The 23169-nt window shown below is 39.0% G+C and overlaps 1 protein-coding gene across 2 annotated transcripts in view; it reads left to right on the top strand.

Annotated features, from left to right (window-relative positions):
* The window catches only part of LOC121521781 (scavenger receptor cysteine-rich type 1 protein M130-like), a 40912-nt gene that overhangs the window by 8411 nt on the left and 9332 nt on the right, over positions 1 to 23169 (top strand). Inside the window, exons 2-5 of one of the 2 annotated variants that reach the window (XM_041805947.1) lie at positions 4854 to 5023; positions 5111 to 5190; positions 9201 to 9440; positions 13635 to 13937. In XM_041805947.1, coding sequence (XP_041661881.1) covers positions 5136 to 5190; positions 9201 to 9440; positions 13635 to 13937 — 598 coding nt within the window. In that variant the 5' untranslated portion in view covers positions 4854 to 5023; positions 5111 to 5135. The remainder of the gene's footprint in view (positions 1 to 4853; positions 5024 to 5110; positions 5191 to 9200; positions 9441 to 13634; positions 13938 to 23169) is intronic. The other variant, XM_041805954.1, reaches the window with a different exon arrangement.

The following is a 23169-nucleotide window of genomic DNA, read 5'->3' as shown; positions in this document are numbered from 1 at the left end:
TATAACAATAATGTCAGCGCCCTCTGCTGGAGAAAGTGTGGACAAATTGGTGATTTTTCCCACATATTTTGGGAATGTCCAGTAGTGAAACAATATTGGGATAAAGTAACAGTGGAAATAAAGAAAATTTTAAATTTCAATACACCGTTCAATATCTATCAGGTGGTCTTGTGTGGTGCAATGCCTGAAACCTGGGACAAGGACAAGGGGTTTATGTTAAAAGTTCTTCAGTTAATTGCCCACAAATTAATTACCATTAACTGGCTCAAACCATATTCACCAACACTTGAACAAAGATTAAAGTCAGTGAGCTGTATGGAGGACATTACATCAATATTGAGACTGAGGAGAGATAACTATTTGAAGAAGATCTGTAATCTCCTATTTGGAGAAGATTTAAGTGTGCAGGTTATATGATGTATCCCTGAACATGTGATGTTATTTCTCTTTCAATGTAGATTTTTTTTGTATATTCAAGGCAATGATGTTCTATCTATAAGTGTGTGACTATTTGTCAAGGATTTGTTTTAATAAAAGTTAAAAAAAAAAAAAAGTACAGCTTTGACATTTTAAGGGAAATTGTGTCCTAGATGGCATGGAGAGAGCTGCAGGGTTTAAGGCCAAGAAGAACCAAGATCCATTAGTTAGGGAGGAGTTTCTAGCAAGAAAGAGAGTAAGGTATCAGTGATGGAGCAGTTACAAGTGCAGTTAGACTTACACTGAGCTGTGGAGATATGTGGATAATGTTTAGCTAATATGTTTACAATTAAATTAAATTGAAATGTTTTACTTTTCAGTGTTTAAAAATGTAATTTGATACTAATTTAAACATGATAAATTACACTACAGTTGCCATATGTATATATATATTTTTGGCTAACTGCTATGGTCAGCCCTACACACGGGTCTGTGTGTCTGACTGACTGACTGACTGACTGACCGTATTCTCAGAGCCGTATATCCAGAGTTGCGCCATGGGTGGTGTTTAGTCATACTCAGCCGTTTCTAATGGCTGCCTCCACTGCGGTGATTACTGTGAATGTAGCTTTAGCATACCGTCAGTTTTACTAAAACAGGACCCATTTCTGCATGAAATAAATAATAAAAACAGCACCAAAAGCTTTTAATGATGTGAAAGACGTTTTAGCTTTTCTGACGACCTGCTTCTGCTTGAGTGTGTGATAGCTATGGGGAAAAGTTAGTTGTTGTGTGAATGCTTGTATACAATGGCTGCTTGTAGACTTGTCAGCTCTCATGAGCCATAGCGGCAGTTTTGTCAAAATGGAAACCATGTCTTTATTTAAACAAGTGCAGAGAATTTCAAGAATTCTGGAAAAGTCGTCCTTCTGGTGTGTCAGGTTAGCTGTTTACTGCCATCAGAGCTTTATTGTTTTATACTTTTGGGATTCTTCAATTGTTAAAACTTAAGGGATAGCACAATTACACACTCCAAACACTAATCACTCTGCCAGAACACACACTTCAGTCAGGTATTTCAACAGGAATCCCAGATAGTTACAGTCAGCCATATACTGGGTTTTATCCTGGTCTTGTTACAATGGCAGTTGTTTACTATATATGATATAATGTTAATGTCTTTAAAACGGTATGCTTGGTAAAAGTTTTACAAGGGCAAAACATTAATGCAGTTAAATGTGTAATGAATATTTGCCCACTAATGATTCCTGGGGGTGACTGTGGCTCAGTAGGTAGAGTCGGTTGTCTCTGAATCGAAATGTCGTAGATTTGATCCCAAGTTCCTGCAGTCACATGTCGATGTGTCTTTGGGTGAGACACTTAACTGCAGTTTTCTCCCACTGCTACGTCAGTGACCTGTAAATGTGTACGAATGCAACTGAATGGGATTAGCTAATCTCCATAGCAACCTCTGCCATCAGTGTATGAATGTGGAGTCTATGGGTATGAATGAGTAGGTATGTACTGCGGTGTAAAGGTGCTTTGAGTAGTTACATAACTACAAAAGCACTATAAAAGCTTAAATCCTTTACCATTGTTTACATTTAATTTGATAAGTTACCTTGCCTCTCACTTTGTATTGAACATAGAATGAGACACATTTGTTGCTGACACTAAACTTCGTGATCATACCATGCAGAAACTCACAGTATGTCATTCAGGATAACAATGGCAGTCAGGTGGGATAGCGCAGATTTTTTCTTTAAATTTGCATATTTCAATTCTCTTCAGTCAGGAATACAACAAGAATCTTAACCCCTTTACTCGATGGCATTTTTAAACATTTTCAAGCCTTTTTCACTTTTTAGCGTTATGTTGTAGGTGATCTATCTTGGCAAATGGGCCTGTGTCAGCAGAAAAGCCTTAAAATTTTATATTAATTGTGATACAATTTTGATTTCCTGAGCAGAACTTGTTTGTTGATTCCAAACTACAGATATGTATGAAATATTATATATTTATAAAAACAAATAACCAAATAATGGACTATCCATTAACGTTATCCCGAATGACATTTTTCATGGGAAAAATCAAATTGTTGACAATAAAAATGCATAAATGTCATTTTAAGAGATCACAAGCTTTTGAAATATATACATAACATGAACTTTAATTAACATTTTCTAACTCCTTTTAATTTTTCCACTTTTTGAAACCTTATTCATCACTGACCCATATACATCGCTTTTTAAAAATTCGGTACTTCCAGCGGTACTTTCAGGTGGTACTTTCAGGCGCGGTGGAGTCGTGACGTAAGCAAGCAGCAACAAGAGGCCGGTGCAATTATGGTGGAAGATATTAGCATAGATACACACCAGATGGATGGGTTTCACACATCCAGCTGGTAAACCTCCCATAGACAGCGTTTGGAAAAGGGCAGAGCCTTTGAAAAACAACCTTGAGGGTGATTGGATGAACGTTCTGTCTGTCACATCTTTACGGGCCAATCAGAGAAACAAAACACATGACGTAGCCGCTACCGAGGAATAAACTCCATAGAGAACTGCATAACACGAACCATGGCGACTGTAGACATGTCAGTACACGACTTTTGTCGTTTTTGAAAAGAAAACAACTCACAAGTTCTGGTAAAACTGGCGCTTTAGCAGCATCCACGCTAACGTCTTCTGACATAATTGCACCGGCCTCTTGTTGCTGTTTGCTTACTTCACAACTCCGCCACGCCCAACAGTACTGCCCCTCATTGGCGCCGCCAGCCGTAATCCTGTACGCACTGTGCGTGCATGTATTTTCCCATATATACATATTTTTAATGAAAATAAAAGTGACAACAGCTGATTATAGTTTAATTGAAAAGTGGCAAAGAGCAGCTTGAAGTAGCAATAAAAATAAGTTAAAGGTGGCAAAAAATGGTCAAAATGCAGCAAAAGTGTGTGAGAAGTGACAAAAAATCAGTTACAGGTGGCAAAAAATGGTCAAAAAAGTGGCAACAGTGTCTCAAAAAATTAGTGAAAAGTGACTAAAATGGACAAAAAGCAGTCAAGATAGACAAAAACTGGCAAAAATAGGAAACAAATGGTATGTAATGGAAAAAGGTAGCTTAAATGGGCAAAACGTGACCAAGAATAGTGAAAAAGGGAAAAAATGGGTAAAAAAAAGTGGCAAAAAGGAGAGGCAAAAATGTGGGGAAAAGGAAACAAGTGGTATTTAATGGGAAAAGGTAGCTTATTTGGATGAAAAGTGGCTAAAAATGGTTAGAAATGGGCAAAAATTGGAAAAAGGTGGCAAAAATGGGGAAAAGGTTGCAGACGTGAGCAAAAAATAGGAAAAAAGGGGTATTTAATGCCAAAATGAGCTAAAATGCACAAAAAGTGGCAAAAAATGGTGAAAAGGGCAAAAATTGGATTAAAGTGAAAAAATGGGAAAATGTGGAAAAAAAGAAGTTGCAAAATGGCCAGAAAAAAAAAAAATAGGAATAAAAGGAGTGTTTAATGCCAAACATAGCTTAAATGGGTGTAAAGTGGCAAAAATGGCAACAATTTTCTCCTTTTTAAGGTTTATTTGGGGAATAGTATTTAAAATGAAGACTTAAAAGAGCCACAAATCATCAGAAAAGAGCCAAAAGAAACCTGTGCACCAGCTGGACTTAAGCTGCTCTTATGTAGTGACATGGCATAAATTTTTATGCCAGGGATGAGCAGGGGCAAAAAACATCGGACAGAACTATAGTAAGAGCGGAAAACGCACAGCAATGTTCATAAAACGTTGGACCTACATGTAGCATAGCTTGGTTCTCTGAATTTTCCATCTTCTGGCTTTTCATTACTTATATTGACAGATACATTTCTTGTAACTTGTGCAATTTCTCTTGTAACTCAAGCTGCTCTTATTTTTGCTGCCCTTCAAGACCCTGTAAAGTGAAAATAAATCAGTATTAGGTTTGTTGTATGACAGCTCACTGTTGTATGAACCCCCAGGTCAAATTTCAGTCACATAAAACATCTCTAAGTTTATCAAATTAAGCTTCAAAATCATGAAAAATGAGGCAGTAAAATCTGCTCCAGGATGGTGTGAGTGTGTCTGTTGAATGAGTTTAAGCCACGCCCACTCAGGGGATATAAGATCCTCTCAGATTTAAAAAATGCTATAGTCTGAATTGAGGAAAGCTCTCATGCCATTTGCCTGTCTCTTGACCTTTTGTTGACCTTAGAAGAAGAGGCAAAGTCAGTTTTCTGGCTCATATCTCTGTTATGATGCTTTAAAGACTCAACTGAGATGAATCACTTCAGGTTTAACTAAAGTTAAGTATGCGGCATTGTATGTTGAATTTCTCTCAATATCTATAATGTGGTTTGAAATAACATGAACAAAATCTCAGATTCTGTTACTTCATTTTTTTCTCCACTGGGGTTTAGATAAGTTGTATGTGCAGATTATCTAGCATTGACAGCATCAGTAACACTGATCAGCTGTTGGAGGAGCCCCCAATCAAAGTTTGCTTAGGGCCCCAAGTAAGCTTGGGCTGGCCCTGCTTCTGAAGACCACAGAGGAACTTGTGCTGCAGAGGAAACGTCTCCTCCCCGTTGTAAGTAGACGTAGTTATTGATATGAATATTTATTGACTCAGGTCATGTTCAGTCCTTCTGCCGGGTCTTATTCTGTATTTCTGAAGTCAAACAGGGAGAAGAGGAGCAGCCATGACTGTGAGAGCAGCAGTGACTGGATTGGTCATCTACCTTCTCTCTGTGCCAGGTTCTGTATTCGATCATTCATTCAGAGCAGAATTTAATTGCTTATGTGTATTTGTATGTTTCCACATCTATCTGCATTTACTGTATTTCCTTTATAAAAGTAACAAGATGAGGTTAAAACCTAGTATATGGCTGACCGCCACTATCTTGGATGCATGTTGAAATGTCTGACTCTAGGGACTAAGGAGGGTTAAAGATGTTGGTTTTTGAAGTCACTTCAACTCAGGGTGTCATGAAGGCCAAAATTTTGGGGGGGGGTCTAAGCTAGAGTGGGGTCATGAGGATCCATCTCTGGACTAAAGTTAAGAAAGATGGCATTTTCTGCATTGTGAAACTCATGTAACCAAGGCTATGAAGGCTGTTTTATCAGTCTGAAAGTTGTAAGACAATCTGAGAGAAATAAAATCAGATTGTTTTTGTAGCTTTCACTGATCAGATTAATCCCACATAATCGATTACCAAAGTCAAGCTCACTACATCTGACACTGCAGTCTGACGAGCTCTAGTTAGCTTTTTTAGAATTTAAAATCATCATGTTATCATCATTATAAGGTTCCTATGTTTTCCTGCCTCCCTCAGATCAGCACCTTTACCTGCCTGATGAGATCACCATCACGCCCTCCTCTGATTGGTCTGAAACGGTCAAATAAAGGGAAAAAAGCACTTAAAGAGTGATAGAGATCAGCTGAGAGGCACTGACTTTTCAGATTCACGTTAAGATAAAAAAAAATGTCTTAAAAAGAATAAATTCTAAACATTCTGCATATGAAGAATGCTATCCTCTGATTTTTCTATCCTTCTATCCACCACTTAAATCCAGATTAGGTGGCGCCATCTCCTGGTGTGTTTGTTGATCTTCCCTAAAATAAGCCCGCTCCTGTGTTATTCTTTGCACCTGGAGGTTTTTCCACGGGTGGATGTTTCACTGATCCTGACCTGAAACTGTCACATAACTCCATTTTCCCTCTGAGTGTTGATGAAATGACCTGCTCATTCTCTAGCTGTCCTCAGGATTCACTCAGCTCTGAACTTTGTCTATCAGAACTAAACAGAACGCTGAAACAGCCTGAGAAGGGCTAATAAATAACTCTAGAATGCTGTTTCATATTTACACGTCAAAAAAAGCTCTGTAGTCTCTAACTAGCACCTGTTGTTAGCGTGTCTGAGTCTGTGAGAATCTGCTGCTGTGTGTGTGTGTGTGTGTGTGTGGGGGGGGCGGGGGCATATTTGAGGTAGGAAATACGGTACTGGAAAGGGAACATGTGCAAATTAACATATCCTGTGTTTGTATGAAAACTGCCTCTTTGTTTTCTGTCTGTTAGGGGTGTAATGATACATGGTATGTACCTCAGTTTTTAAGTCATGATTCGGTACATTTTTGGTATGGTATTTGAAGCGAATAAATAGATACAGTATATATATATATATATATATATATATAATTTTTTTTAAATTAAATTGTATTAAAGTAAATAGGCTGAAAAAATTACATCTAAATTATTTTAAAAACTACTCCTCCTTATATAGTGTTGATTTACTAGTTTTTTTTAATTGATATATTGACATTTTTATACCCATTCTTTTAACACTAAAATTTCCCAGCCAACTTGAACGCATCATCATACAACCGTGCTAGCTTGTTAAGTATGCTAATTAGCATCTTTCCTGCTGATTTCACCACAGACTTAAGCGCTTGATTGCATTTTTTAACCAATGGGACCTACTACAATGTTTGGGAGAACTTTTCACAGCCCACCTTGGTGGATAAAGAGTTTAGAGCCGTGTGAAATCTGAGGATAACTTTACCTATGACGCAGCGGCAGACATGATGAGGCTGACAGTTGAAAGTAGAATTCATTTGAATCACAGAGCCAGAGCACCAGTGTTATAATAAAAACGATCTTAAAGAATAGAAAACTCATAACTGGCTTGTAGGGCTTTTGTTGTTCCTCCTCGTTTCAGTGGCGTTCTTGTTTGAGTGGTGCTTTTTCAAACGCTTCGACTGGTCCGCTGGATGACGTGCTGTCAGAAACACTGCTGAATGATGTCAGCGCTACTGCTGTTGTCTTTGTCCGCTGTTGTATTGTAGTGGGAAACAAAGTGTTCCTAAACAGGACACTTTGATCTGGGAATATTCAGGCTGTTGCTGTCGTTTGCTGTGGTTGTGTGGTTGCCAGGACAGTGTGACAGTGAGTTGTGCCCAGGTTTTCTGTCTGTATGTGAGCTTCGTTCCATATGTATTTGTTTGGTACACATCTGTACCATACCGAGAGGCCCATACCGAATCGGTACAGTAGGAATACACGTACCTTTACACCCCTACTGTCTGTCATACATGATGATTATTGTCCCTTTTCATGGTGTTAGATATCACTGAGCTCAGCTGTCAGTGATGGATGCATGTCTCTGCTTTGTGCTCTGGCTCCTTTAGTTTCTATCATGACGCTCATAAATGTGACTATGAACTGACAACAAGTTTACTTTCTTTATACAGGTAGAGGAGGGTGAGAGCTACACGGGTCAGAACGGTCTAGAACAGGGGTCAGCAACCTTTTGGATATGAAGTGCCATTTAAAAATGTTTTCTTGTTCAGTGTCCCACATCAACATGGGAGTGTCAAATTTAATTTCAACACCACAGCGAAATTCAAATCTACAATGGCTGTTATTTATTTATTCATTGTTAAAAGACAACATAAACAACATTAAGCATTCTCCTTTTCTCTCTTAAGAGCATTGAAACCATAAGAAGTGTTCCAAACAGAACATGCACTACAGGCCATTCTTATGAAAATATCCACATCTGAGTTAACATCAACATCTTGACCAGCATTAAACCCTTCTTGGAAATCAGCAATTATCTTCACACTTCTATGTTAAACAATCACAAAGGGTGCATAAAATGTCAAACACAAGTATGAGCACTAGAAAAAATGTCTAATTCTTAGGAAAACTACTTAGCTGAGTTTAATATCAACATTGCTATTGCAATAAAATAATGTTGCTGTTAATGATTTTGAGTCAAAATTGAGATCAGATCCATACATAAATGCAAAAATCCCTATCATCAGAGTTGGATTTTGAATCATGTTAAACTGCAGTAAACTTAAAGTGCCCCTCTATTTCCTCATAAGTTTGCAAATTATGCAGGTAACATTTCAAACTTCTTTACAACATTCCCTCATTTACAACTTGTTATGATGGCAGCATATGTCAAAAGGGGTGAATAAAGTGTAACAAACAAATCCAGAGCACAAAAAAAAATCCTGACACCTTTTGAAAACATTGGCATCTGACATTTGAAAATATAAACCGGAAACATCCCCCGATTTAAAATGTTTAGTGCTGCACATACCAACAGAAGCCTACCAGTCAACGTGATCCCTGGCACGGCTTACTTTTGCTGAGCTCCAATATCTGGGGTCATACTTAGTCACTTTAAGTTGCTGAGTGATCAGTTGTCAAACAGCGGCTGTGGGAGGGGCTGGGTATGCTCTTCATGTGTGAGAATATCTGCTCACAGAGGTATGTTGAGCCAAACACCATCAACAAGGCCAAAGCAATGTTCTTACCCCTCAGGCACCTCTTTAATTTACTATCCTTTGAAGCCATTAAGGACAAAAATGTCCATTTCCAAAAAACTGCTATAAAACTTAACAGATTCATATTTTTTTAGAGTTTTTTTTGTTTTTTGCAAAAATCTCTTAAACAACTTCAGCTGTGCTCAAAACTACCAGACATTCAATCATTTCGAGGATTTTAACCCTTTAAATGCCAGTTTGATTATTTTGGAGGATCAGGATCGGGATGAGAGGACCAGCATAAAAGAGCAGAAAATGAAAGAATGAAGGAGCAGATTGATTTCAGATAGAGGCCGTTTCTTCTCAGTAATCTTGTGGTCAGTTTTTCCATGTGTGCAGTTGTATTTCTATTCTGTTCTCTTCAGATCTCTGGGCTGAAGACACTTTTGTCTGTAACTCTGTGCACCGATTCCCTGTGTGTCTCTGTTTAGCGGTTCCTGATGATGTCAGGTTGGTGGGCGGAGCCAGCCGCTGTGCTGGGATCCTGGAGAGGAGAGATGGAGGCGACTGGAGAGCAGTAAACGTCTCTCTGTCTGAGTGGAACCTGATGTCTGCAGAGACGCTGTGCAGACAGCTGGACTGTGGTTCTGTACTTTCACTGGGACCACCAGAGAACTCCTCAAGGACTGACCCACCGTCATATTCTAGAAACCTGCAGATCACCTGTTCAGGTAAGTTAGACTTCCTGTTGATTTGAACTTTAAAACTTCTATGATTCCATTTTATCTGTTTAGTGTGGAGAAAGACAAAATCAAAAGTGTTTGGAGTAAATAAGATGATTTTATTGTGATCTCAACACGTAGACTGCATCAGCCTGCAGCTTTGACACATTCTTGATTTTATTTATTTATTTATTAAGTTTATTTGATAGGGACAATGCAAATTGCAAAGTGCAACTTCAGCCTGTTACAAACCAGCTAAAAGTAACTGATGTTTCACATATAGAGATTATAGCTTTTGCTAGTTTCCATCTCCTGTTCCCAGTTAGGCTTTTAGAAAATGAAAGATGGTAAAAGTAGATATCAAGTTTGCATAAAAATTGCATAAAGACAGTCACACTTAATTAAAAAAGCAAAATCAAAAGACAAAATATTAAAATTTTACATCATAGTTACATAAAATTACAGCAAGACATAGAGTAATTAAAAAGTTCTCATCTCTGATTTTGTTTGAGCCACTCTTTAACATTTTTGTTGAACATCTTTGTGTCTTGTGTTAATTTCATATCAGTTGGTAATGCATTCCTAATTTGAGAGCCTCGTATAGAAAAGCTGACTGCCCCGGGGAGGTCTTACAGTGGGCAATTTTACAGTTATCACTGGCAGTGCCCTTGGTGGTCCTACCACAGGTGTGCCTGTTAAAGAGTCAGCCATGAACCACTGTCACACTGCTTTCTTTAAAGCCAACAGACTCTACTGACAACAAGAGCATTCACTGTCAGCTAATTTTGAGGGATCTAAGCTGCATAACATTTTTAATGTCACTCCTTAATTGTGAAGAGTGACCTGAAAATGGTGTGGCGTACACAGGAAGTGATCTTAAAGCACACAGAAGCCTTGATTACTACATGTAGCTGTCTCTGTGATGAAGTCTTTGTTCAGACTGTTCAAACTGTTTTTAAACATTGTTTTAACCTCTCATTCAGTTTAAAGTCTCCAATGAGCAGGATCAGATTAAACTGATGTAGGTTCCAGATGTGGTCAGGTTGGGATGATGAGGTGGCACATTTTGATTGGTTGTATATATGTCAATATACATAAAAACATATATGTAAATATCCATTGGATGGAAATAAACCTGGATCATTCATACCCACTACAAATCTTCCAAAACCAGGATCAGGGTTTACATTAGAAAGGAGGTGTCAAATATTCCTCTGAGGGATGTGAACGGCTGTCCACATTTAGTAAACATCTTTTTGTTGTAAACGACCAAAAAAAAACAGCTTCAGTTTTCTTTTGATAGACTTGGAGGAAAATTTGTTCGGACAGTTGTGATCATTTAGAGTCAGAATCTCAGAGCATTCGTTTTTCTCTGGAATTGATATGGTGGCCGCTAAGGGCAAACGGTCTGCAAAAGCCAGATGAGCTCTAAATGAAATAAAACAGCTTCAGTAAGAGAAACCCTTCAACTTTAGATGCAATTGAGAAAATGCTCTCCAAGAATCAACAACAAATTCATGAACGACAAACGTGCTTCTAACACAGAAACGATTCCACACTCAGAACGGTCCTAATCTAAAACGCGCTTCAAAACCAGAAACGTCAAAAAGCACCTGGGGAGAGAGACAGATGGAAGAGAGAATGTAATTTATCATTGGTAATAATGGTAATAATACTCGTTACCAGTTATGTATTTACGTCAGGGTGTGAATTGATGTGGGATGGGGGAGATTCCCCCCTTTCTGGTTCTGATTTACCCCCTCTGATGACACATTTTCATCTCCGGGGTTATAAGTTTTATCTGAATTATCTGTTGAGACTTAGTTTCTCCCCTCCACATAGATCGCTCTCTGTCCATCATAGATCATCAGCTACTCAGCTGAGGACAGTTTACACAGGAAAAAAAATGCCCTGACATGTGGGACTGTACTCGTGGATCTGTGAGTATTTACGTCAGGGATTCATCCACGTCAGGAGTAGCTAAGTAAGCCGAGGTCAGCTGTTGTGTCCTTACCATACACACCACAGCCCAGTTACAGGAGTAAAATAGCATCAGGTGAGAATAGGCTCGAGAGAGCCCAGTGTATGCCCAGTTATAGATTAAAGGCCAGGAAAATGTCCCCACTCTGGTTTTTCACCAATTCACACCCTGAGTCACAACGTTATAAGTTAGACCACGTCTGATTTAAGATCGCCTACATTACAGCAGCTATGGTCATAAACTAGGCTTCATGAAAACCTGAAAAATTAAGCTTATATTAAATAAATAAGTACGCACACATGTAAAAAAAGAAAAAAATGTAAATATATACGGTGCTTAACAAATGTATTAGACCACCTGTCATATTTGTCTCAGAGACCATCCAGCATCATGAAGTGCTTTAATGCGGACTCTTTCATTTTCAGTCAGCTCTCCACGTTTTACCATTTTGAACAGGAATGAGGAATTTCAAACTGAATTCACCCAAATTTGAGCTGGCTCACTGGGCTTCGCTGAGAAGTCAGAAATGAATCAAGCATAACATTCAACCACTAAAACTCATTTTTCTGTTCAGGAATGCAAGTAAATAAGTATAATATGACATATTAATCAAGAAATATTAATGTGTTTTACTATTTTTTCAGTTTTTTGTTAATCAGTAAATTTGAAAATTCATGGATAACAATAATAATTATATTTTAGCATTAAAAATATCCTCTGGGTTAAAGAGCTTCTACATATTGGTGTATTAACCATTGCAGAAACATCAAAAATGGTTTTGGTAATTACCAATGCTGTTAATTTAGGGCAGCTGTGGCAGAAACCTTACTTTGGTTAGTGTTAGGGTGGTCTAATACATTTGTTAAGCACTGTATATTAATGTAGAAAACATTACGTTATTTTACCACGTAATGACTTTCCTGTTACTAATACTGTACCTGCTGAGAGTCACGTGATTTAACTGCTGGATTAATATTTCATTATGACACGGAAAAAATGGCCTTAGGGAAGACAGGAGTTAGAGCTGAATGTTCCTGTCTGCTCTAGTTGTCTTTATATTGTCTTAAAATCAAATTGATCTACTCTCAGACTAACAGCAGAGCTCCACTCTGTTCCCACTGACTCTCTCTCTGTTTATGCTCTCAATAATAATTCATGCTTATCATAAAAAAGAGAAAATTGTCCAACATAGAAGTTAAAGGATAGTCTTCTAATGGTTTATTTATTGGTCTCTGGGATAGCAGAAAATGAACATGATCATGTTTATGGATTGGGCGGTAAGAACTGTATGATTTACTACCTCCAATAAATAAATTATGACTCAACAAAAGAGCTTCTCTTTCATAGGTAAAATGTTTCAAACATCTCCAGCATTTTATTTACAATAAGGAGGGGAATTTGTTTGAACTTCTGATATAATTAGGCTCAGACAAAGTTTCAGTCGCCAGTGTGAGAACTCAGGCCATTTGCGACAATCAGACCCAGTGTAAGAACATAAATCTTTCATTTTGATCATGTGTCATGAAAGATTCAATCAGATAGTGAATGCTGATAACAGAGTACCAAAGTGGGAGGCATTCAGTTTGAGCAGAGGCAGGGATAAAACGTATACCCTCAGGAAATGAAAATGTATCATCAGAGGGGGAATCAAGGCCAGAAGGGGGGTAATATTCTCTCCCTGATGTAACCACATAACTGGTAACAAGTATTATTACCACGTAATGATTAATCATAAGTCCATCCTCGTCTTGTTCTCTGTTCCATCTGTCTCGCTCCCTCTCTCATTATTCCTGCTAGAGCGCCCCCTGGAGACGAGGTGTTTTTTTTACATTTCTGGTTTTGAAGAGCGTTTTGGATTAGGATCGTTTTGAATGTGGAATCGTTTCTGTATTAGAAGTGCGTTTGTCATTCTTGAATTTGTTTTTTGAATCTTGGAGAGCATTTTGTCAGTTGCATCGCATTTCCCCTTTTGAAGTTCGTTTGGACTTTTGATTTCGTCTCTAAAGTTGAAGCGTTTTTCTTATAGAAGCTATTTTGTTTAATTTAGAGTGCGTCTGGCTTTTGAAGGCCGTTTGAAGTTGATGTGAAAATGTAAAGCTGAGAAGAGAACGGGGCTGAGCTTTGACTTCTGAGGGACTCCACAACTTACTGTAGATTTGCTGGAGAAGAGCTGAAGTAGACCCCCTTTGTCTGTTCTCAACTATTTCCTTGTCCTTTGTCAGACCCTGATGAAGTCCGGTTGGTGGGAGGATCCAGCACCTGCTCTGGTAGACTAGAGATCAAACACCATGGAGAGTGGAGACCAGCGGTTCCTTTGTCATCTTACTGGACTCTAAAGGATGCAGCTGTGATTTGTAGAAGACTGGACTGTGGCTCTGCTGTTTCATCTAGACGGATAAAGGAATCCTCTGACAGACCTGTGTGGTGCATCAACCCTGATTTTGTAGAATCTAAATCTACGTTAAAGGAATGTGTGGACACAGAGGATCGATCGAGCAATTCTGGTCTGGAAATCACCTGCTCAGGTATCAGTATTAACACATCCGTGTCCAAATCTTTCTGGATGTCTTCCTTCACATCACTATGTTAACAGAGTCTCATCTGAACATGTCCTGCTTATTTTCTCTTCTATGTTCTCTTTCCAGAAATTGACATTTGAATGAGTGGTAGCTGTTGTTGCCTTCAGAGCTTGTTTCTACCTCTGTAATGGTAAACTGTGAGTTAGAGTTGAAAAAGAGAAACATTATTCAAAGAGCTGTGCTCATTCAGAAACACTTTGATAACAGCAAACGTGAGAAAAAGACATTTGATCATCAAACAGGTGGTCTGGGGTCCATCACTGTGGAGCTCAAACAGCTTTTTTTAATGAAAGGAATGTGGAACATGGGATGGTTCAGTGATGAAGGCCTGGAAATCAGCTGCTCTGCTATCATCATCCATGAAAGCTCTGATTCCTCCTCCACCAAGCGTTCTTAGGAAGACGTTTGTTCTTTCAGCCCTCCCACAGAGCTCTTCAAGATTCTGACCTCTACCAAATATTTCTCATCTCTGATTTGTTGTCAGCAAAGAATTAAAGCTAAGAACAGTCCAGAGCACTCTTGTGAACATGTGAGTGCTGGGCCCCGTTCCTCGTACCTGGCTAACTCAGTTAGCTGGATAATTTCAGGATAACCTGACGTCATGTCAGGCTTGTTCCGTGCCTCGAAGCAGGTTAAGCTAAATCACTATAGCAACAGATCAATAAACTTAAACCTGCTCCAGGGCAGTTTATATCAAGAAGCTGGATCTTAAGACACACCCCCAAAAGAAAAAAAGGAGGAAGCTCATTCCTGAGAGACCAAGTCGATAGGAGCAATAATAATCTGTGCTGCATTTCATAGGGAAAGACCGATCCGAGATCGCCAAGATCCTTCATCATTTTCTGATGATTTTTTGTATGAGCGTTACTGTTTCAGTCCCCAAGGCATTATTTATTTGCAACAGCTGATAGGGCCATACATCTCCAATACTACCCAGCGCAGCCGTGTACTTACTGTCACTCAGACTTTGTGTTTTTTTTTTGCGAGTGGCACGTACAAGGAACATTTCTAATTCAACACCATGGAGCAAATGATATTCCCTTACCACACTGAATAATGTTCTTGTGTTTTATTCTAACTAGTTCCCAAGTTTGCTTGACATTTGGGTTTGTTTTATATGAAGCGATAGGAGGCGAAAAAGTGCACAATATATAAATATAAAAACAGATAGCTGGGCCTATAGGCTATATAAAACATACTGTCTCATATTAGTATGCTTTCTAGTACCTTTAGAAAATACACAAGGTTCATTAATGATAGAAAGTAATTAATCTAGGTCATTATGCTACGAGGTGTCATGTTTGTATAGTGGATTCTTCGTTAATACGCCAGATTTACTTGAAGAGAAATACTTTAATAACAGTAACTTCATTCATTCACATCTTACAGGTACGGCTGTCTGTAAGCTTACAGCTCATCAGGCTCGTAAACACTGCGCATGCTCCAACAACTACGGCAGCTCTTAAGGGAGGCAAAACATCTGCTGCTCATATCATTACACATTTAAATTAATAGCCTAGGCTATAGCCTTATACAGCAATGCATAACTATAGGCCCACATATTCCTTACTTGTGCATTTAACTTGTCCACAATCCTTTGCCAAACTGCATGTCTCTCCTTCGCTGCAGCTGAGGTGTTGGATTTCACAGTTACAATGTTTTTGTAATTTTCAAACTCGTCCATGATTGTTTGCTGCTCTGTTTGTGAGAAAAATGTCGCGCTTTCCTTATTATGTGCCATGAATTATGATAGACAATCGTGATTTCTGTGATCTACACTGCTCCCTTTTTATGTAGAACGGGCACACGCAAGTATCCTGATCCCTCATGTCTGGTTCCAATTAACGTCACTGATTTAGCGCGATTCAGCCGTGGAGGAACGGACATAGCCAGCCTTCAACCATCACGTTAATTAAAAGGACATTAGCTCTGATTAATTGAACCTCATACGAGGAACGGGGCCCTGATCTGAGGGGAACAAATGTTTAGTTTTGCTCTCATCAGCACTCCAGTGTGTTTCAGAATGACACAGTGAAATATATTTAGATTGTTTAAGTAGGGGGGATGCTGAGCATCCACACTATTGATATTCGCATTGGCCATTTTTTTTTTTTTTTTTTTTTTTTTTTACCATTTTTCTGCTTCGCCGACTACTTCCCGAACACACTGCTCTCCTGAAGAAAATATCTGGTCCACATTTATAATATAAAAACAAAACGTACCTACACATCTCTCTTGCTTACAGTGAGCTTGAAAAGTGTGACTGTAATTCCCTTTCAGAACTGCAGCTCCCAGGAACCCTTGGGGCACTGTTTACTCTAAGGGGTTTTCTGCACAATTGCACACTGCTCTCCATCTCTGTGCACAGAAGAAAAAAAATGGTGCACTCAAATATCCCAGATGACTTTTCACTGTTATTTTCCAATATGCACTGTGATCAAAGTGCATTAATGTGCAGGCTAGCTGGTACTGTAGCCTAGGGTTTCTACCTCCATGCGTGCCACATAAGTGAGAGATGTAAAGTGCGTCCATCACATAATGCAACAGCTGACACACTGATGGCAGGGCATGAACTGACAGCCGCCAAATGCAGATGGATTCCAGCCACAGAAGGTCCCTCAGTGAGACACTGTCGAGTTTAATTTACCAGCGTCACAAACTCCACCTCCCTCTAACTGTGGCTGGCTCCTACTGCCAGTGTGTGTGTGTGTGAATTGGATGCTTGTGTCACTGACTGATTTACACATAAAGGGATATTTTTTTCCAAAATAACAGCCATGTGGCCAAGTCTATTGATGCGTCTGTCATGCGTATTTGCGCAGACACGTTTGGCTTCATGTCGTTGACACAATGATGCAAACACTAAAGCCATTCACAGACAGACAAACACAAGCTAACATGTTGGTGGTGTAGACCTGAGGCTTCTTTCTGCTTAGGAGAAAATGATTCAACGCAGAACTGAACTTTTCTCCTGCTTTAAAACTCCTCTGACCGTGGTGCATACGTGTGTCAATGCTGTCTATGAATAACCCCACTCTGTCACAAGCCAAGAGGGCGCTCTCGGCTTGTGACAACCATGGTGACAACTATATGCTGTATGCTCCTGTACCACTGAAAAAATGAACGAAAACGGTAATTGAGCAGCAGAAAGAAAGTTTAGAGTGAGTGAGAAACTTGTGAGGGACTGGCAAAAAGCAGAGGTTACTCTTATTGCAATGAAGAAAACAAAGAAAGCTAATCGCGGGCTGTAAGGAAGATGGCCAGAGCTGGAGGAACGAATACACAGATGGGTGCTTGAACAACGTGCTGCCGGGAGAGGCTTGTCAACGGTGCAGTTTCGTATCCACGCACTGGTAGTTGCCAAGGAGAAGAATATAAATGACTTTACAGGCGGGCCCTCTTGGTGTTACCGCTTCACACAACGCAACCGCCTCTCTATCAGAGCACGGACAACGGTGTGTCAGTTTCTAAATAAACGCGACTTATAGTCCAGTGCGACTTATATATGTTTTTTTCCTCTTCATGACGCATTTTTGACTGATGCGACTTATACTCTGGAGCGACTTAAAGTCCAGAAAATATGGTATATTAAACGGGATTTCAAGGCATCATAATTTCGGCAAGCTAAAACTGAGAGTGGCTTGTGAATGAATGGGGAAATTCATGACTTGAACGGTGATTATTAATCATTATAGTTATAGACACTTGTGATGATACTTGGGGTTGAGAGGTGCTGCCATGGTGCTGCCATGTGGATGTAGCGCATGCGTCAGGTATCACCCACAGCTGATGAAATAGGCACTCAAGAGTTTTGAAAATTAGAGGGAACATTGATTCTCACCCCTTTTCACCCATTTTGTTGCTTTTTGACCATTTTTGCCATCTTTAACTTATTAGGGGCTTGGGCAACGACACGAGCCACTACTGTTCTTCCTTGTGTTTCTTTTTTTTTCCTTTGTCTTCCAGACAAAATTTCGCCGCGCTACTCCTCCTAGGTCTTTGAGAAAACCCCTGTGAATTATACATCAAAACGTGATTTGTTCCCGATCGGTGTGCTATGACTTTTCTGAGAGATTTGCCAATTTTTCGCAAAGTTATTTGCAAAAAACTGTGATTAAAAATCCCATAAGAAATGAATGGAGAGAGGGACGGAGAAACAACAAAAATAGGGTTTTTTACCACCCCTACTACTTTGCAATAATTTCACCTACACAGATCATTCAAACTTTAAAACGCAGGTATTTTTGTCCTGTCTTCAGGAATGTCTTTTGTATGACAATGGGGTTTACAGTTTTTGATAGGCAAGTCTTCAAAACTCCTGTGCGTTGAGTGAAAATCATTAAAAATCGCCCTGCTAGAGTGGGTGATGTCATCACCCCAGACTGTGGGATAGCCAACAGATGAACTGACAATTTTGCAAACAACTCACGTTTACGGCAACAAATCTAACACCACACACATAAAAAATATATCAAAACAGAGGAAATCTTGTCCCGCTACTGTGGAACCAAGAACCAAAGCCATATCATGTGCAGTTTTGGCGTGAGAGGACCAACTGTCCCAAGTACGCTGACACCTCTCTGATCTGCTGCAATGTTATGGGTACTGAGATTTCGGTCTTCAGACTCAGAAAGAGCCCCGTTTTTAGACAGTTCCCCTGGCTTCATTTCTGGCACAATCAACACCAAAATAAGATCACTGTTACTTCAAAGTCTGCAGATGCTCACACTGAAATCCGTTTAATGATAGCATATATGGTTTTGGCACACGGGGAGGAGCAAGAGACTGTGTTTACAAGCAAAATCTCCCAAAACTTCTCTCTGCTGTCACAGCTGTAACTGCTCTCTGTGATCAGTGATGCGTGACCATGCAGGCATTAATTACCATGGCAACAGCAGCTCTGGTGCTTTAATGATGTCATCGCTGATTAACACACATACAGCCCTCAGTGAGCTCTGATCACACACACACACACACACACATGGAGCTGTTCCAATAAAGCAGCCCATTTAAACAATGCTTTAACAGGATGGTGGTACACTGTGGGTGGCTTCTCATCCACATACAGTCCCCCATAAAGTCTATGGCAACTGACGTCGCCAAAGACAGCCACACATATATCCCATATGAAGAGAATGAGAGAAATTGTGCGTTTGTGTGTTAGCGCGGAAGCACGCATGTGTGTTTATGTGTGTGTAAGTGTGGTGTCTTTGGCGATGTCAACCAAAATTAGAACCCACAATCCTTTCTCAAGAAAAGTTTTTAATGTGTTCAAATGGAGCTGGAAATGATAAAATTCATCTCTTCTGCACCTGCTCTCATCAAGACCTTGACAGGAACTGCATGTCTGTATAAAATTCAATCAAAGGACTCTATTTGAGCATCCATTAGCAAAACTTACATACATATGTGAATCTGCACAAACTTCTCAGCCTCATGTTCCAGTAACTGCTATTAAACTATCACCAGGCCACGTGAGTAAGAGAGACAGACACACTGTTTCATTAGATTGATTTCATTGTTTCTTTGAATCACAGCCACGTCCATTTGTAGTCATAATGTTACCTCAGCTCATAGGGAGGGCCAACACCACCAGGTATATCAAGAAGACAGCTGGAGCTCAGGTGCCAGGTGATCAACATCAGCTAATCAGTCCACACATGACTAAAACACGTGAATAAAGTCTCCTGTCATGTACAGTGTTTCTCAACCATTTCACCGTGTCATTGTCCAGCTGCATGCTGCTTCAGCCTGGACTTGGACATGACCTTGTAATGATAAGGTCATGTCCCCGAGCCCCTCTCGCGATTTCCGCTGGTAGAAATTGTGTAGTTTTTATTGCTACTTCAAGCTGTTTTTGCCTCACCGCTTAGATTGTGGCTCTTGCAAAGGTATTTTTCAACAATTTGGCTCTTTGGTTGAGCAGAGTTGAGTAACACTGATGTCAACAATATCTCCGCCATCTTTAGCACAGCCTCACACACCTTCAGCCTTTAGACTCAAGAGGCTACTCTGTCAGTAAGACAGGGTTTAATTTTTGTGTTAACTAAATTTTATATTTTGAGCAATGATTTCAAATTCTTCACAAATCAGGTATTGCACTCTTCAGCTTTTATGCTATTTCAGCTATTTTCAGTTATTTTCAAGCTATTTTTAGCTATGTCTATGCTTTTTCAGCCATTGAATACCAATTTCAGCTATTTTTATGCTATTTCCAGCTATTTTAAGGCTACTTTCATTTATTCATGAGCTATTTGCAGCTAATTTTAGGCTACTTTCAGCTATTTTTTTAAAAATAATTTTTTGGCTACTGAATGCCATTTTCTGCTACTTTTGTGGCATTTTATGCTATTTTCAGCTTTTTTCTTTTTCTTTTTTTTTTTTTGCTTTTTCAGCTATTTTCAGCATTTCTTCCACAGTCCAGCTCTCAGCATGACCACAGAATTTCAGCTGAAATTGCATTTTTATCTAGTTCTGAATGTTGATGAAATGTCTGATGAAAAGCGCTGTCTGAACCAGTGTTATCATCCAAATTCATGTGTTTGGAGCTTATATTGATATCCATGACTGCTGCTAAAAATATAACTGAATTGCGGCTTTAGGGTCATTTTTATGGAGGACCAAACCTGCCAAAAGTAAAAATAAATAAATAAATAAATAAAGATAAAATTAAAAGCAAAAATAAAGAAATAGGGAAAAAAATCAAAAATTAAATACAAAAAATAAATAAATAAATAAATAAATAAATATGTACATAAATAAATAAATAAAAGTAAAAATAAATACAACAATAGAAAATATATTCAAAAAATAAATACAAATAAATAAATGTGGAAATAAATAAATAAATAAATATATATATATATATATAGAATTAAACATCAATCAATAAAGGAAAGTGCTCTGCTCTCACATTTATCTATTTCATGCTGCAGACACTGTCAGCATGAAATGCAGCGGGAAATGTCTGTTCAAATGAGGGGGTGGTCCAAAGTGGGTTGAACTGTTCGCCTGTTGGTTGATCAGCCTGTGACTGCAGAGATCGACTAGGCATGACCTCCCACTGCCACAATTAGAGGAAGTATAACGGGTGTAGTGACTTTGCACTGAACACGGAAGTCTGCTTTGTGAGGAGCAGCAAATACGGGAGGAAAACGGACTAATATCTGCCTAAATGGGATATATTTGGACTCGACGGACAATCCAAACTGTTTCCTAGTCTGTGGATATTGATATCTGGCCACAAATCAAGTTTTCTGACGTTTATCTGGACCTGATTTTACAAACACAGAGCCTGAAGGCTCACATTAGCCCGGGCTATCTGCAATGGATTTGAAACTAAATTAATGCTGAAGTTTTGTGAATATGAAGCCTTAGAACAGTTCATTATCTGTACTGTAACTAGTTATCAATCCACTTCTCACTTTAGGAAACCTGTGAAAACATCGCTCCGTGGTTGTTGAACGTGCTCAAACTTCAGGCTGCAGACTATCTTAAAACAAGATTAGCGCACCCAGGATTTTTGACTTAATCAAGTTTGATTTTAACACCAGTTGAACTTTTACTTTATTTTTAAGGCGGCGAATTCTCATTCTCACAGCTCAGCTCTAAACTTTATATATTGTCGTATAAACTGTTATAGACTAGATATATTCACACATTAAGAGTTACGACTCAAACCGTCTCTGTATTCCATCAGCTGAGGATCTGTACTGACAGCGGTTAACATCATTAAGATGTAGTTATTTTTTAGAAAAGCACTTTCAGCTTAAACAGAGCTGTTTAATGGTTATTCCTTACTGATTTCTGTCACTCATCCTCTCTGTAACTCTGCGGGTGGACCAGCAGCCTCACGCTGTCGGTGACTTCACATGCATGCCCAACCACCAAGTGAGGGCATGGGTGTCTGTGGAAATGCAAACTATTGTGGGGTTTAGTATACCAAACCATACCAAACTGTACTGAATCAAACTGGACCCCCTGATGAAAACATGGCTTTAGTGACTTTGTGCTGTGGCAGTGGCAGACGTGCCTAGTCGATCCCTGCACTCACATGTCGATTAACCAATTGGCAAACAGTTCATCCCAAGACACACTTAGGACCACCCCCTCATGTGCATTTCATTTCTTGCTGCATTTCATGCTGACAGTGTCTGCAGCATGAAATAGAAAAATAAATGTGAGAGCAGAGCACTTTTATTTATTTATTGATATTTCATTCTATTAATATATTCATTTTTGTACTTATTTCCACCTTTATTTATTTATTTGTATTTAACTTTTGAATCGTATTTTTTATTGTTGTATTTATTTTTACTTTTATTTATGTATTTTTTTTGTATTTATTTCTATTTATTTTTATTTTTTGTATTAAATTTTTTCAATTTTATTTTTTATTTTTTTATATTTATATTTACTCTTACTTATTTCTTTATTTATTTTTAATTTTGGATAGTTTGGCCTTCCATACATTTTGAGCAGCATTACTTTCTCTTTAGAACTCTCAAAGTATTTCTGATATTTGCAGTCCAGAGGGCAGTTACCTTCACGCTTTATTTTCATGTGGAAATCAGTGACATTTGACCCCTTCTCCACTCACTCCTGCTTACCATCTGTGTTTGCACACAGCTCTGCAGTCTCATGGCCTTATATGGGCAAAAAGGGGTGTGTCTCCATGCTCATTAGGAGAAAGATGCAGGTTCTTCTAGTTGATGAGCACCTGGCATTCATCAGTCTATGAACACCTGTGAGAACAATCCATCATCTTAGGAATGTGACATCAATCCCACCAAAGTTTCTCTGAAAAACTCTAAGAACAAAAATCGAACAAAGTGTCAGGTTGATGTGGGTGAATGAGGCCCAGTGTGACTTTGTTTCAGTCAGTTCTGTAGCTCTTGTCTGATTCTATGTGAATCTATGGAGATCTTTGTCACCATTTCAGTCATTCCCTGCATTTTTGCTCATTTGACCTTGTTTTTGGTTTCTTCTACATCAACACAGCAACACAGCGCTCCAATGTCTGTGTCCTTTCTTTCCAACTGTCTACCATGAGACTTTGTAAATGTGCTGCTTTTCTCGTCCTTTTACCATCCTCCTACAGCTGAGCTTGGACAGGAACCAGTGAAGAGAAAGGACTGCTTTTAGATTGTGTTTAAGTTTTCTCTCTCTGTCTCTCTCC

Source organism: Cheilinus undulatus, linkage group 2, assembly GCF_018320785.1.
Source record: "Cheilinus undulatus linkage group 2, ASM1832078v1, whole genome shotgun sequence".
NCBI lineage: Eukaryota > Metazoa > Chordata > Actinopteri > Labriformes > Labridae > Cheilinus > Cheilinus undulatus.
Note: the sequence above shows the minus strand (reverse complement) of the source record. Positions and strands in the feature narration are given on the sequence as shown.